General features: G+C 35.7%; 1 protein-coding gene across 1 annotated transcript in view; it reads right to left on the minus strand.

Annotated features, from left to right (window-relative positions):
* The window catches only part of CBLB (Cbl proto-oncogene B, E3 ubiquitin protein ligase), a gene marked incomplete at its 5' end in the record, with an annotated part of 58,437 nt that overhangs the window by 10,908 nt on the left and 29,799 nt on the right, over window positions 1–17,730 (minus strand). The window contains 4 exons of the mRNA XM_010138407.1: window positions 3,725–3,859; window positions 8,970–9,064; window positions 10,423–10,788; window positions 13,557–13,742. Coding sequence (XP_010136709.1) covers window positions 3,725–3,859; window positions 8,970–9,064; window positions 10,423–10,788; window positions 13,557–13,742 — 782 coding nt within the window. The remainder of the gene's footprint in view (window positions 1–3,724; window positions 3,860–8,969; window positions 9,065–10,422; window positions 10,789–13,556; window positions 13,743–17,730) is intronic.

Below are 17,730 nucleotides of genomic sequence, written 5' to 3' on the forward strand. Positions count from 1 at the left end.
CCTAAAAATTAAACCCCCAATCGACCATGCACCATTACTACTAAATACTTGCAAATCCGCTAAAGCTGTATAGAGCTAAAATTTCCAATCTTTTACCAATAGTACACATACTAATAAACCTATCAGCTTCGGCCATATGGAAAGGAAGAATGAATAAAGGACTCAGACCATTAAAAAACAGGAAAGAGGAAGTGAAATTGTATTTGTGGTCCCAAGAGTTATAACTAGGAGTAATGAAATAAATGTAAGAATAATTACAAGACTTAAAAAACAAACAAAAAGAAAAAAACCCCTAATGGTAAGAGCTATCTTGTTATGAATTAATTTCCCCAGGGAAGTGGTAGAGGAAGTGTTGCTTCTATCTTTGAAATTAGATTGGTTCAATCTCTCAAATGCAGTAGATGCAACCTTTCTTTTGACTCCTCAGCATATACAGATAGCTAAGAATATTTTCTACTTTAATTTGAATCTATTCTGCATTTTCAGTAACCTAACCAGCCACAGGCAGCAAGATAATTTAACATGGCACCACTTCAGAAGTGTTCAGGTTATAATAAGCCCAGTTAAACGATCACTTTACAAATGATGCTGAAATACCTCTCTACATCAACAGCGAACACCAGGAAGAAGGGTAGCAAAATAAGTACTAATAAGCAAGTCTTCTATCCTTTTCTTTTGGAAAAGCTTTATTAGGAAAAGATAGTAAATGTAATAATGTAACATTCTCCTAATAGTAGCCAAATTAGTAATGCTGAAATTCTTTCTCTCCACTTTTATTGCTGAACTTGCCCCATACCTGGGAGGAGATGATCAGCTGTAACAAACCAGACTATTAACTGATCTGCCAGAAAATAAGTCTGTGAAACACTATGTATTATTCTTGTAATATTTTTAGCATTGTAATATCTGCTAGTAAAAGACCAAAAGGCTGAGGGGCAACACAAATTTGAGGGTAGGATGGAAGAATAACATAGTTCATAAATTACAAAGCATCAGAAGAAATTTTGTAGGCTCTTTCATTTACTAAAAACTCTAAGTAGTATTCAAGAACTGAGGAAGCAACACTTATGAAAGGGATAAGAGAAGGTGACACCGGGGGACAGAACCGAAAGGTGCTAAAAATTTATGACAATTTTTTTAAAAAAATTTTTAAACCGTTTTGCTGAACAATACTGAAAAGTTAAGCTTTTATTGACACTGCCCCTCTCCATGAGATTAAAAAAGGCATTTAAAAGAATACAGCATCAACCAGAACCAAGATTCTTTTTGAAAACTTTATGTCAGCTTTCACATCTAAGCAGTGACATTAGCTAAAAAGAGACATTTTAAGTATATGGAACATCATATATTTTTATAATCAAATATTCAATAGGGTTGTCCTTTTTTTTAATGCTTAGGGGAATGGTATGTTTGAGTTAAAATTCTTATCAGAATATACAATAAGAAGAGCTGGTGGTTTTAATCATGGAGCAATCTGGATGGCAAACTGAGGTATTTTCTCTGTAGCAAGTCCTGGATTAATACCAAAAAACCCCACTGTAACTGCTAGACAAAGTACATTAGCCAAAAAATAAACAGAAAAATAGAAAAATTTTGAAATCATCTTTCTATCTACAGCCTCTGTGAACAGAAACATAATGCTTTGTGCTGGAAGAGGCCTTCGAAGGTTGTCTAGTTCAACCCCCAATGGTAATTCTACCAACCTGGTGAAATACAGTACCAGCCAGCTGAAAGCATTCAACTCTTTTTCTGCAAAGGAGGGATACCAGAAAATGGGTCTAGTTTTCCACCTGATTATTTTCTCAGGAATCGTTCAGGGTGCATGCACTTCAGGTTAAGTCAGGACTATGAGCTGAAACAAGTCTCTGAATGTCACCCCCACTTACAGCACTTCGGTTTACATTGCAGAGAGGTCTCAGAGCATTCACACTCAATTGCTTCTGGATGATGTAACGCAAAAGATGGCCTGTAGGAGTTCATCCAACATTCTGCAATAACTAAAGTGTTCTCCAGCCTCAGGACCATGTGCGGGCTAGTCTGAATACAAAACATCCCAAAACATAGTGTGGATGAGGGGTACTTGGAGTCAATTGGTCCCCTCTGCAGACTCACTCCTATTGCACCACAATACTTTGTAACCTAGACATAGCCTGCAGAAGCTGCTAAGCCAAGGTAACCTGTCCAGACACCGTTCTGTTGCAGATGACTTGTCTAAGAATGGTTACATCCTGTGTAACTCCAGTCATGCAAGCAACTCAGCCTCTATTAGAAGACTCTGCATGGTACATAAAGACATTCCCAAGCAGAAGCTCAACACACTCAGTTAAAAAATAGCAAAGGTAAACAGGATTAGGACCTTGGATTTTTTTTTCCTTCTCATTTTTTGCTTGGTCAACATCGAAGAGTTTTGTTAATCATCGATTTTTCAAGTCTCATGCAGTAGATAGGAATTTAAGTACTTAAAGATCATAAAACTCAAACAACTGTGTAACACATCTACTCAGTGAAGGTTGGATCAGCATGTATAATAAAGACTAATTCTAATAAAGAATTTTTTAACCTGCATGCAAGGAGTGATCAGACCATCACCTTTATTCCACCTGTTCTAAATTCTGATTAAAGAGGTCTACAAACTGTAATTGGCTAATTTTGGGACAAAAGACATGTTGAGCTTTATTGATGGTGGGTCCATGACATTACATTCTAATGGAGGGCGGGGGGTAGGTGGTGGGAAGCTGGTATGTCACTGCTTTTTTTAACAGCAGAAGTCGTAACTTTTTAGATCAATACTTGATTTTAATATCATACCTTTGACCTACAAGACCAGGAGAGAATTAGCCTTTCTTTCTCCCAAGACTTGTTCACTTTGTTCCAAACTTTCAGATTTTTTTTTTTTTTTTTTTTTTCAATGTCCAAGAAGTTCCCCAAGAATGACACAGCCTTCAGTTACCAGGTCCCTTGGCGTTCCAAACTTTCAGAGTTTTTTTTTTTTTTTTTGAGTCAATGTCCAAGAAGTTCCCCAAGAATGACACAGCCTTCAGTTACCAGGTCCCTTGGCTTTAAATCTCCTTGCCATAATACATTAGTAATTCAGAATTGTGAAATTCTGGAAATATTACTTGAACACATTTAAAGCAAAATAGATACATTCCATCTGAATTTTAAAAAAAGTTTTCTTTAGAATCACGAAGAAAGTATGCTGTGAAACAGGCCCATAAATCTAAAAAGACAGTACACATGGGACAAAAAGAAAAAAGCACGTACATACAGCTGCCAATTCCTGTAATTTTTCAGTACTGCATTGCTTCTTAAAATGCACTGTATAAAAACGTGAAAGTTTAACATTTTCAAAGCTGACTTTGGGAACTGCAGTCAACACAATTCTCCTTAAAATTAAACTCTGCAAGAATTGTGGGTGTTGAATCTCCTGGTCAGTCCTGAAAACCTCAGCCTAAAGGAAAAAAGGATCAATTGCAAAAATGCTATTCAAAAGCAAAAAATACCCAGTTCTGACACGAGACATACAATAAAGTGAATTTCACAGGTTTATGACTGTGGTGGTGTTCAAATGAAACAGAGGCATGAGTAATCCAAGCTTGAAAAGACAGGACATTTCAGAAGGCAAGCAAACTTAACCATCATTACAAACATTGTATCCAGTTAAAGTTTTGAAAAAACAGTGTTTTTTAAATTAGTTGCCTTCAAGGCTGCTAAATGACCTTACCGAGGTTTTATATTATGACCATGAGGTGATTGTGAGCTCAATATTACAGGATGTGAAGAAGGAACTTTGTATTCATCATCATCTGTGTGATCTCTTGATTTGTCAGTGAGAGAACTTGCTGAGGAAACAGGGCACCTAAGGAGTCGAGTAAAAGATCAGTTTTGCTTTAACTGTTATAAACTTGACCTCAGTATAATACAGAAAATAATCTACTTTAGCCTCAACATCCTTAATACATGTCTGCTGCACATGAAGTAACAAAAAACACCATGTCAGACTAAAACTTCTAAGGTTACTGGCTTTTTTGTCACTGAGAATGCATAGTGAAAAGGGAAGCTGACCTTCTAAGAGTTAAAGAGCTACTTTAAGCAAGCACTACATTGCAGTGAATTGCAAAGAATTAGAGTACTAAATAGGCTCTTACAAGACTCCTTCTTCTGAATACTGTGCAATACAAACCCTTCACACTAGAAAGATTCTCTTTCACTGCCTTTAAAGTACAGAAAATATTTGCCAGGCTGTAAATATTATTATGTGATTAATATTTGAAAGGTGCTTTTGATTTGTAAAGCAGTAGAGTTAGAGTACTAACACAGAGCTAATATATTCTCCATTAGGGCCCTAAAATTGTCCTATACTTACTTTATATTTTACTATTATTCCAGAATTCATATTTTGAAAAAATTATATTGCTCATCCAATTTACTTCGGCTGTAATGACATTTGACTCCAAATGTCTTTTGCATTGTTCTGTTAGACATCTATCCCATTTTCTCCATGATTATTGAAATTTCTAAGATCAAATTGTTTTATTAAATCACTATTGTTGTAAGACTAACTCCATCATTCTACACAAAACCATCAAGTAAGACAGACTTACATTATATTTTATAGGTTTTTGTTACTAAAGAGATAAATATTATTATAACTGAAGACACGAAACCCTTAGAAAATTTCACCAGCTTGATAAACAGATGCCTATTATTACACCTTAAAAAACTTAATTCTTCTTTAGAATATTTGTGTACAGAGGAATACAAAACTGACCAGTACACTGTATCTATAGATTCTCAAGTTCCCCTTCCTACTCCTTAGCGTAAATATTTTCAAATTGAAAGTCAGAATTACATTCTGGTAAGCAATGGCTTTGTATTTTCTTGATTGCTGAACAGAAGGCCAGATGTCAATCTCTCTTATCCTACTGAGCACCAGGGGCCAAAAGCAAACCAGGCATTTTGTTGAGCCACTTCATGTCAAGCTTAGTTGTAAACAGAACTCCAGGGAAACCAACATCTCACACTTATTTAGAAATATTTCAGGGAAAGGTTCCCCTTCCATCATTTTCTGGTAAACTGATTCACAGAACTCAGACACAATGAACTTGCAGTCCATGTGTTTCGGTCTGGATCAGGACTGTGCTTTTGAAATGGATCCCTTTAATCTCCCCACTTACCATGCTTTGATTTGCACTGAGAAGTGCACAACTTGAACAGCTTTCAGATTAAACTGAAACACACCATACATTCCAAGTGTGTCCCTGCTACATTCTGATTGCTAAAGACTGTTCAAATTCATGGGACAAGACTACAGCCAGTTGAGCTGCTGGCCCTTTACGTGTACAGTGCAGACATCAGGTCCTTCCTATCAACTCTTCTGTCCTATGCGGAGTATCACCTGCTAGTACAGACAGAAGCTTTAATCTTGCAAGGCCTTGAGCAAAGTCTGTTTCAGCAAAGTAAGTGTTAAGTTATACGGACCACATGATCAAGTTGACATTTGTCAGCAGCTTGTGGCAACTACTCTCAAGAACGCTCTACCCTTAAAACCGTATATCAAGCGTATATCAAGCAGTTCACCTCCATTCATAGAGGACAACACAAATCGCAAGCCTGCAACGCAACAAGAATTACCACAGAACAGCTGATGCATCCAAACTCACTGGCCTGTCAAGCTATGAGCTAAGGACACATGTCCTCCAGAGCATCACCTCCCAGATGTCTGGAACTTGCATGTCAGCGGTGCTCCTCCGAACGCCACTGGAGAAGCACCATGCCAAAGGCTGGTTTCAAGGGAGCCAGGATTTCCAAGCCACGCTTGCCTTCAATGGAACTGTGATTTCACCTTCACAGTTTGTTAGCAAGATAGACAAGAAAGCTGAGGAGAAACACCTTTCCTCACTTTTCCTCAACTACCTCAAAGCAGCTAGGTATTCCTAACATGTTTACAGACTGCAAAAGCTACTTGGAATTGGATATCTCATTATGTACTCAGATGCTCTCTCACAGAAAATATCACTGTGGTGAAAAGTACTTCAGAGACAAAGAGGCCAATTTTCTACTGATGTAGCAAAATGAGACCTACTCACAGAATAAAACAAACACTATTTAACTTGAAAATTTCAAAGCTTGTGGAAGAATAGTTCTGTAGCTTTGACATTTTAATGTATTTTTTCAAGAATAAAATAGCAATTTGATCAAAACTGGTAAAAAGAATCTGACATAACTGCAGCAGTTCAATAGAAGAATAACTATTTTCACATGTAGGGTCAGGAACATAGTGACTGAATGAAAAACAAAAATCAGATGCTTGGTTAACAAGAGTCCAACATTTCATTATTGAAGTATGGTTAATAATAATCAATTTAGTAAAGTGAAAATAAATCAACCCTGCTTCAAAAAAAAAAAAAAGAGACACCAGTGCTTTTCTATTAATGCAACTTTGTAAAGAAAAAACAGAGTCATATTTATAACGTCATATTCAGTAAAAACTGATCAACAAGTTAAGTAGGGATATTCTAGAACTGAAGTTTCAGCTAAGGGTCATTTTGCCTCATTATTTAGACTAAGACATTTCATACATGGTCAATGTATCCTTTTTTTCAAACCTTTGAAATTACATTCTTAGGATAATAACTAGAAAAAATAAAAAGCCTTGGAGGTGTACAAAACAAACTAGCTCTCAAGTCATAGCTCTGCATGGATTGGAGAGTAGAGAAAAATGAGAAATGTGCACCAGATTGATTAGCACAGTTATGGAAAGCAAGAGTATTTTGGATCAAGTACAATTCAACATATTTATGAGGGCTTAGTGCACTCAATTTAACTGGAGGAAAAATACAGTAGAAATATTCTCTATGACTTTTCAAATGAAATAATGCTAAATATTATTTAAGTTATCTTTTAGAAAGCAATTGTTGTGGTTGGTGAACATATTAAACTTAAACTTGTTATTTTTGAAGAGTTTTTTCCCCCATCTCCCCAGTTTTTCCACCTACATATTGCCACACAATATTACAGATTACTGGGGTATTTTCTAGTGGTAAGAAAAATTTAATTTTAAATCAGTTTAAGAGAGACAGAGTTTTAAGAAACAACATACAAAGATCAATTTTTAACAACCATTTCACATGACATTTTAGTAGTTGTATATTGGGTAATTGGAACTTCTTACCCCTAGATTATATATTGACACTTTTCACATTTTAAAAAATCAAAATTTAAAACATGATGTGTATTTTTTAAAAGGTGTAAATACAAAACCAAATGAGAAATAAAAGTTAATTTCTTGCTCAAGAGTCTATGGAGTTTGGTTTTAGCAAATGAAGATATTCTTTTGGCTGAAATATGTCGGTTTTCAGTTCAGAAGACTTCAATTAAGGAAGAGATTTCTTTTGACCCAAAGTCACACAGTCTAGTTTTAGATTGGTTTGACATGGATTTTGTGCCTGTGCACACTGTTACAATCCTGTGGATGTTATTCCAATAAACACTGTATGGTGTACGTATACAGTGTACCTTGATTCTAGGCTACTTTTGCAAAAATCTGAATAACAAAGGGGATATTAAAAAAGCAGAACGTTGTGCTTTTTCAACACTGTGAAAAAAACCCTAAAAATTGTACCCTCTTCAGAGTTCAATTTGCTTTGGAATATGAAAGTATTTAGCTTGTCTATCAGTTTCGTTTTCTCTTTCTGACTGACAGTATGTGGAACATCGCAGGGTTTGCTTTGTATCATGGAAGGAGTAGTTGATCCAAGGAGGTACAAGGGGATTGATTAAACTCTGTATTGAAATAGTACTCCTGTGAAACAATATCTCAATTAGGTTCCATCACAACATTCAGTTACAGAAATGTCTGGATAACGTTCTAAAATTTCCTTCTGAACTGAAAGTAAATATGGAGAACCTCAACTCAGCAATTGTTCCACCTGAAAACATGCTTCATAATGAAAAAGTCAATGCTCCACTACACTTTTATTCTAGTGCTCAAGAAGATAAAAACCAGCTTATTAATGAAATGCTGAAATATTTGTCTTCTATGTTACTAGTAATTCAACAACAATGGAATGGGTGCCGAAGACAGGGCAAAATTACACACTAATGAGAACATTCTCAGTATTAACATGTACTGACAGCCCTATTATTTCAACAGCAAGAATCAAGAGGAGTACATTGGAAAGAAGCTACAGTAGGATAACTTCAAACATTGATATGCTCTTGATCTCTTTACAAAAATAAAAACAATTGTCAAACTATATTATAGCACTTCCACACTTCCTATGTTAAATATCTCAAGTTCCATAGAAAACCATGTATGATTCAGAGTCTGAAGATACTTGCTATGCACAGCAACATCTTGGTAACAAACAGTCATTACTGGAAGACTAGGAGTAATATGCAACCTGAAATGACAGTTTCCCAAACCATATTCTGGAGCCTAGGGAGATTGACCCCATTTAAAATGATATAAAATGATTTTGTTTGATGAGTTTTAGCCATGAAAGAGAGACTCGTTTGAACCCTGGATAAAGGTCCATGTGGAGAGAGCATGACTAGATTAGGAGCAGAATACACAGAAATCATGCTCTTTACTCTTCGCACTTTCCCTAAAATCTCCTGTATCCTGCAATAAATAGCTCAGACCACACTTCTGTAGTAGAAGCAAAAGTAGACAGTATCTGGTCCCACTGCCAAATGCCTGCAACCAAGATCTGCCAAAATTTATTCTCTCTTCCTATAAAAATGTAGTACGTTCAATTAACATTAGAACTGCTCCCACTTAATCAATACAATTTACATTTCCTTTGTAAAACCACATTAAAATTCATGGAAAATATATCACCAAGTTAAAATGTATGTTAGTCAATTTTATTTCTCCCCCCCTCTTTTTTTCTTTTAGCACCAGAGAATCGGTGTGTTTTCTAACATTAATTAACATATTTCTTTCGTATATAAGGTTAACTTACTTTATACTAGGGATGACAGAGGCAGCTGTAAGAGGGGGTGAAAGCCGTGGAGGGACATCGTATTCTTCATTTATCAGATGACCATTTGAAAAGACCTTAAAAAAAAAACCACACAAGTGTTACAATAGGTATTTCCTCCCTTTTACCATCACAGATGATCATCAACGAGGTACTGCAAAATAGACCTTGAGAAAACTACAGGTAAAGGCTTCCTTAGGATTTCACACTACTGAGCTGTTAACTAAAGAGACTCATTCATACCTGTTTCAGCTCACCCCATTTGGGAGCTGTAAAACACAGTTTTACAGACTACTCGGTTAGAGCTGAGCTGCTGGGGGAAAATTAAGATTTCAAGATCGCAAACTGATCAAAGCGAGAGACATGAAAAATGGGGAAAACAGCAGGTACAGCGTGGTAAACATATTAATGTTTTTTAAAACTCTGCGATAAAGTGCCTGCCAGAATCCACCTGCTACCCACAGGATTGACTTATATGATTCTTGGCTTTTATCAGTAGTAAAAAGATTATATTACAATTGATGTATGAATCAGATGAAAATTCATTAAAGCTTTGCCTTCTGAAACGATAATTCAGACTTGTCAGTTACTCCATTTAACCAAATGGCTTAGGTCTATAACCTGAAGAGGACAGTTCAAACAGCATTTGGTTAAAGAAACAGACACATAACATCTCCAGACTACAGTGGCACTTCTGCACTGAGTGGTTATTCTGATTTGAGAAGCATTCATTCCATCAGCTTCAGTACTGTGCCAGATCACAACTGGAATGTGATATGAAAGTACAATTGATGATACAAACCCAGAATCCTTTGAAAATGGAATGAAAAGCTGTAGCATTTTAAACAACAGCCTAGTTGAGTATGAAATTCTGTTGTTTTGCCTCAATGCCGATAAAAGGATATTCTAATTATACATAACATCATATCTGACAATTTAAGAATATTTATCATCTGCAGATATTGCATCTATTACAGATTGAAGAGGTTACCAAATCATCACCTATGACAGCACTAACTGGAACATCTACTACCCCATCAGCACCTCCATACATAATTCTGGCATAATACACTTCCAAAGTAGACATGAGATGCTATATAACTATAATACAGCATAAAGCGATATATTATTATCATATACGAACTCAATAGGGGATTTGCTAAAAGAATATAGCAAATCTAGTATTTTCTCTCCAGGCCATTTATTTAAGGTTTCATGCTAAAATTGTAACTTAGACACTCACGTACCAATGCTTTACAAATGACAGTATTTAATAATCTATTTCTTTATGACTAGCTTATTATTAAGTATCAACAGGAAAGATTACAAAACAGTAGATCATCCCTGACCAATATAAACAGCAGGTTAGTCAATGCAAGACAATGCTGCAGTAGGGTATCAAATTAGGATTCAACACATTCAGCTCATTTAATACCTTGGCACCTTCTGCAGGCAGGTCGTGACGTCTATGTTTCCTCATAAATCCTGAATCAGAACTTATGCGGTTGTGCCTTCCATTTACGTTTGAAATTGCAGTCAGTCCTGCTTTGGGAGAAGCATCACTCCCTATTCGACATCCTACCAACTGACTTGTCCCAAACACATCTCTAGGACACCAGCCTTCAAGGGGAATTGGCTGGTCTCTTGAAGGCACACCTTCTGGATGATGCAGATGTCTGCTTATCCTATTGTCTGGTGGAATAGGAGGGGGTCTCTCCGGTGGAGGCGGTGGAGGATCACGCAAGGGAGGTGGTGGTGCTGGCAATGGTTTGTCTTGTTTCCTCATCATACAAGGAGAAGACTAAACAACACAGTAAGTTAAAAAAAAGTTACATATAGGCATGCATATTTCTCTCATGATCACGTATGGCTTTGCCATTTCTAATTGAGGTATTTTCAAGGTGCAGAAGAGTATTTGCCAGGAGGTTAAATGTTGGTCTTGTCTTTGAATTCTGCAGACAAGCTTGCCTCTTTTCAGAAAGCTGTTGCGTGAGTAACCCAAGGAACAAGGGAGAAAAGGAAGGGATAAAAGACAACTGCCAGAGGCAGATTTATCTGGCCCATAATTTTTTTTCCCGTTAATCCTTTTCTTTGATCCCTTGAATCACTCGTTTAGCTGCTGAAATGAATTCTGAGGAATGTTTGGAAAAAAAAGACTTCTTCATGCAGAAAAACTCCAAACTAAATAAAATGTATATTCAAAGGGATGTGACCTAGTGACATTAAGTCAGTCCAAAAAAGCAATGATTAAGAAACAAAGGGAAGATAAAAAGAACTACTTCATTTTTAATCCCATGCCTCAGGATGAATTCACTCTTTACATTGGCACTGTGAGATACCTAATTTGTTTGAAATGCAGTTCAATTTTTCAGGTAATATATACTTAGTATGTAGTTACGTTTGCAATTAGCTCATCTGCAACCTTTGCCAGAGTATTTCCTTTCTCAGAATTGAACTATAGCAGTAAACGGCAAAAAGTTTTCCAAAATTGTGTACTAATAATAAAAAGCTGAAAACCAAGTTATCAGAAAAAAAAACTTATATAGGGGGCTATATAGCTTCTAAGAGCACAAATCCGTTAAAGAGAAAACATTTTCATTAGGAATGAATTACTAACAGCATTTTACAAAATAACACTCAAGCCAGGTCTTTACAAAATGTGTTTCTCTTACCGCTAGTTACTGTAAGAAACACAAGGAAGATTATTTCCCTTGGAAGGTGTAATTTTCATGGACTCTGGTAAGCCTGCATATTATAACGACTTGAAGAGATGGAAGTCATGGAAGATTTAAAAAAATAGTATTTGCTCTCACTTTATAGGTTAGCCCACCATTGCTCCTTGAGCAGCACCTCAACTCATTACTTAAATTGAAAATAGAACAATCCTACCTGCGGATCTATTCATATAGATAGGACAGTACATTAAATAAAGAAGTGTTTAATTCAGCTGCCAGTAAAGAAAAATAGTTACTCTCACAGTCAAGGCAGGAACATAATGGCAAACAACATTTTTTCGTTATAGCTTATAGTTAAAAATATAGTTACTGTTTTTCATTGCAGAAGAAGAGGTTTTTGACTGAAGTAGTAGTTTTGACAGGACTAAACTGTCTGGTTTTTCTTCTTTTAAAATAAAACATTTTTAGAAGTATGACATTATCCTGTGTTGCCCCCATCTTATTTCACTTGCACCTACCCTTTTTCTTTTTTTTTTAAGAAGTTTCAAAAAAAAAAATTAGCATTTTCAAAATAATGTCACTGTAAACTTTAAAGCAATATTAGTGTTATTTCTAATATTCTGGTTTTCTAAAAGCCATTATTTATGTAAAAATATGCTATCGTAAAATTAATTTTTAATGGACGCACCGTATGTTTAGTTTATATCCTCAATGTACTATAAATTCCCTGATATAAGAAGTGATGAAAGAAGATTAAAGAAACTATTTTAACTTCTATTTTTTTCCTCTACATTATGAACTGCTACAATCTTAAAAAGAGGTTGATTTTCAAGCTTGAAGTAAAAACTTGACAAAGTTAATAGGGCACTTCATACATCATCAGCACGCAGGTTTAGTCACATTTTGAACTTTTATATAAAAAATATTTATTTAAATAAAAAATTTAAACCTAATTCCCCCTCTCTATTACAATTGCAAAAATGATCAGCTTGTAACAGACTGCAACAAACAGTATTTGTTCTCCTTCATGCTTATCCACTCTTTAGTGTCATTTGTTTCATAAAACGCAGCCTATGATTTATTAGCTATAGAGTCATTATTACTTCCCATGAAACTTGAGTCCTAATATATGCCATAAAAAATTTAAACCTAATTCCCCCTCTCTATTACAATTGCAAAAATGATCAGCTTGTAACAGACTGCAACAAACAGTATTTGTTCTCCTTCATGCTTATCCACTCTTTAGTGTCATTTGTTTCATAAAACGCAGCCTATGATTTATTAGCTATAGAGTCATTATTACTTCCCATGAAACTTGAGTCCTAATATATGCCATTTAAAGTTTTGAAAGCAGTGTATCTGCACATATTTTTCTTGTAAGGATACTGTAAGGAAATTGAGCATAAATCATCATCACAGCACAACATACAATTTTAATGAGACAATGACTTTTAAATCTATTTTCAGGAAACTTTCACTTCTATTTATTTTCATGAATCAGTGTTTATTACAGAACTGATCCATTACAGCAACGTCTTTAAAATGCTGACCATAACCAAGTGCAATATAATCATCAAACAGGGGTCGCATATGACCAACACATACAGGTGTAAACATCTGACTATGTAAGGTATCACGCAAAGGGAGAGGCACTTGCCTAAGTCAACTGAAGGAGATAAGACACTTAATTGATGTGGATCTTATCTAAAGTTTTCCTAAGCTTTAAGGAATTAAAGTTCTTTTGGACAGGGCAAAGTCCTGAAAAAGAAAATACATGTCCAAAATTTCAGAATAATCCATCTTCCAAAACAAACAATCAAGCTCAACTTGAAAACACTCAAATACAATATGTCAATAGTCATATATAAAGAAATAATAGTTCAGTAACACTTACCTTTGGCGATCCAGTTGGGCTGGCACATGGTGACCGTGCTACTCCTTTCTGAATAAGATCTAGGCGAGGAGGTACAGGAGGAAGACTAAGATGTGGGATTTGCAGGGGGTCTGGAAGTGGTTTTCTTCTTTGTGCAAGCGGGGAAGATCCTGGGGAAGTCACTGGTGAATTCTGCCTCTCATTGCACTTCAAGACAAAAAAAAAAAAAATTTACTATTTACCTGATGATCTAGTATACAACTTTTATTCCATGATTAAAACATTTGATACTTATCAGGTACTTACTAATAGTCATTTATCATAGTAGACACACTGCTGCTCTTTTAATTAATAGACAGTATACGGGCTCATCTTACAATTACTAATAAAGAAGTCTACAAGTCATTCTACCTCAAATCTGTATTAACTTGTGATGAAAATAAAAGGATATATATTCCAGTAGTTTGTTTAAAAAAAAAAAGCAATCATTGCAATACAAAAGAAACAATTACAAATGTGATAGAGCTTCTACTACAGTACTGATACATTTGATAACTTTTTTATTAAGAATACACTACCATCTAAAATTCCATAATTTACTTTTAAAAGCTGATGTCTATGACATTGTCTGTTAACTTCAGCCCGTTTTCAAATCATGTCCATAGAAAATATAATGAATGTGTCTTCTGAAAGCTTATGAATCAAAATCATCAGCAAGCCAGTAGTTAAAGAGGTTAATTCTTTCTTTCTTTATTCGCTGATTTACAAAAATAATTTTAGGACAATTCAGCTTATCATTTTAGCAAATGCTGAACTAATGACGCACACACACTTAACGTTCCAACCCCAGTGATAAATTACGACTTTTTTCCCTTGACTTGTTTCTTCAAATTCATCAGAACGAAAGACATCAATGCTCAATATAGGCTCCACTCATTTTTGCAACCAGCTCCTGAACCTCATCTGGCTCAGTTTTAGCAAACACAGTTCAGTCATTTGCTTTAAAGTTATTTCTGTGAACTTACTGTATTTGTTGCAGTGTACTGTAAGTACACCTGGATGTTTATGCTGTTCTGTGCTTTCCTTGACAGTGGACATAAGTAGTTGGAAGACTTTCACACCAAGCATCAGTCTCAGGCCACCTGTACACTAAGGCATCCTAGTTCTTGCTGTATAACAATCTGCCATCATCTTAAGGCAGGCATAAAAGAAATTGCTTGCAAAAATGCACCTATCCTTAAGCTAAAATCACTTTTCATCAAAACTTTCCCCCACTTTTCATAAGCTTTTTCTCACCAATGCTCATCCCAGAACTAGAAAGTTTTCTCATCCCAGAACTAGAAAGTTCTTTAACAAGGCAAACAAGAACACAACACTACTTGTTGTTTCTTTACATGTAGTGACTATATTAGAGCCTGAAAACTTCATAAATTCAAAAGCAGATCCAGGAAAAGGATCTGGCATACTGACACCTTACTCAGTGCTCTGTACTACAGCTTAAGTTTAAAATTCTGTTCTATACAATTGGGATCACTAACAGATTTTCTTCAGAAATAGGAGCCACCTTGGTGTTACTGGGTAACACTGCAAAAGAGAGGAGTGAGGAGAGAGGAGTGAAGAGCTAGAAGGCTGAGGTGCAATTCCATTGCCAGAATCATTTTTTTGTTGATGCTTAGAGTCTTACCATTTTGTCTACGTGTGTAAGCTCAGTGTCACAACTGCACATTCAATTTCAAGTGACTGAGCAATTAAAAATTTGTGCTCTTCATGGCTACCAGAAGCTTCCCAGTTTCTCTTTTCAATGAAGAAGTGGTCACAATTATGATATTAATTACCTTGAATAATGTCCTTAAAGTTTCTTGTTTGCTTGACTTCGTGAATGCCCCTGATCTTGACAGGAAGACCACCCCCATCCAACCTGTCTAGTTGCATCAGCTGATGTTTGTTGACAGCTAGGCCAACAAGATGTCGGCATTACATGTGGATTCCAAAGTATTAACAGACGTACAGAATACCTACTCTTTTTGGCATATTCCATAAGGATGAAGAGATTCAAAATTTTTGTCACCTTCTGAAGATTTCTATTTTTCTACTCACTGTAAATAAAGGAGCAATGAAAGTTGCACAGTGATAAAAAGGTGCAACAAGCCATTAAGACACAAACTAATACAAATGAACTAGCAGTGATAGAAGACAGACCTTCAGTGCACAAAGGGGCTGTGCAGCAACACACACAGACCTGTGCAATAAAGATGTAATTAAGGAAAAGAACACAGACTCCTTTGTAACAACATGGACTTTATCTGTTTGGCATGACTGCTGCCAAGGGAATAGCAGCTGCGACTTCGCAACTGTACTGCAAAGCGGATCACACTTGTGTTATTTAATCAGATGTATTTATTACTGGGATATACTGGTACCAGTTTGCCCAGGTGGTTGTGAATTCAAGACTAAGCCTCCTTCTGACTTTGATTAGAATTTCGAGTGAAGGTTTTTCTAACGGAAATATTAACAGTCAAGCTATTGAATTCAGAGTTTTAGCTTCAAATGCCTTTCTGACACATAGGCACATATGAGAAGCATAGGCAACAAATTCTCACTGAGGAGTATTATCCTGCTTGTTAAAGTCATGTTGGATCAAACCAAGTAATTTATGAAGTGCATGAGACATCTGAGAAGGTCCAAGCAAACCTACACTAGAAGTTGACTGAATTTCCAAGTAGTTCCCTGAAGTTTCTTTATTTATACTCAGGTAAGAGTAACTCAGATACTTGTTATTTCTTGTTAGAATACATTGTGACCTAGACAGATCAGTATAAGCTGGACTCAAAAATTTGAATGAAGATATAAAGTTACATCACTTAACACTAATGATTGTAAATGTTTTCCACACAGACAGGTTTGTCTTTTATTTGTTGCTTCCTTTGCAGACCCAAGAAAACATATGTGAAGGAGGCAGAGGGAGTTAAGGCTGTGAGAGTCAGCACCACCTTGTCCAAGGGAATGAGTAAGGTACATTTTAAGCAAGGGAGGCACACTGCTTCCCAGCATTTACACTTCTTTCAAATACTAGTAACAAAGCAGTTAGGAACTCTGTTTTGTGGCATGATTTTAGTAACTTCCCACAAACTAGGTGTGCCATTAAGAAGAAAGTGACACTTACTGATGAATTAAGAATGTACAGCTGAAAAGAATACCTGGATACGTATCTGAAGGTTTTTTCAAGTATTCCTTTACTTTATATGATGAAATTAAAAATATTACTACCATGTGATATGTGGGGATTTTTTGTTACCAGAAAAAAGTCAATTTAACAATATGACAATGAGGGGAAGGAGTCAAAAGTCTTCTTCCATATTTTGAAAACCAAATTTCTTTGTCATGATTTCTTAAGTTAGATCAAACTCATCTGCTGAAAGAAGCCTAATCACAACAAACCGTGGCTTTCAACTTTCCCTATAACTATTTTAAAGCAACAATGTAAATCAAAGTCACCTTTTGGTGCACTCAGACAGCTAGGTAATTCGTTTCAGGGAAGACATTAACTCCCCAGAGAAGGTAACTTCATCTACTTTTACAAGAAAGCACTTTTAGAGAATGTTAATTCACTTCAAGCTATTGAAAAACACACAGTTTCCTATGCTGCTAGGGCTTTCCTCTATGTTTTCATGTAATATTATTTGGATCAAACAATTATCTTAACACTTATGAATTCAAAATTATTTGCTCTTAAGAACTCCTGAACTATGCATTTTCTTTCTTGCTTTCTTTTTTAAAAAAGTGTAACAAGTTACATTTTCTATGAGGTAAAGTGACAGAGAACTCCTAATTCATTGGGACAATGGAATATTAAACATTATGGAATAACAAACAGTCTACTAGGGACTCAAATGTTCTCTTGAAAAATGAAAAAACCCTACATTTTTAACATTTATTTGAGCCTGTAATTACACATTTTTTTAATGTGCATTTCATAACATTGTGCTTGGCTGGCAGAACTGGTAGAGCTGCGAAAAGGAACACTTCAGGCAATGAACTGCATTAGCTAATCTGACACTATGAGGCTGGAAAATTCTCAGTGATGAGACAATTAACAGAGGTTTTGGTACCACTCTTCACCTTTCTTTCATAACAAAATATCTGACAACAATTTGGAAGCTAAAAAAATATAAACTGCTTGATGAAGCAGATAAAC

This window comes from Buceros rhinoceros, unplaced genomic scaffold (genome assembly GCF_000710305.1).
Source record: "Buceros rhinoceros silvestris isolate BGI_N320 unplaced genomic scaffold, ASM71030v1 scaffold9796, whole genome shotgun sequence".
NCBI classification, from domain to species: Eukaryota; Metazoa; Chordata; class Aves; order Bucerotiformes; family Bucerotidae; genus Buceros; species Buceros rhinoceros.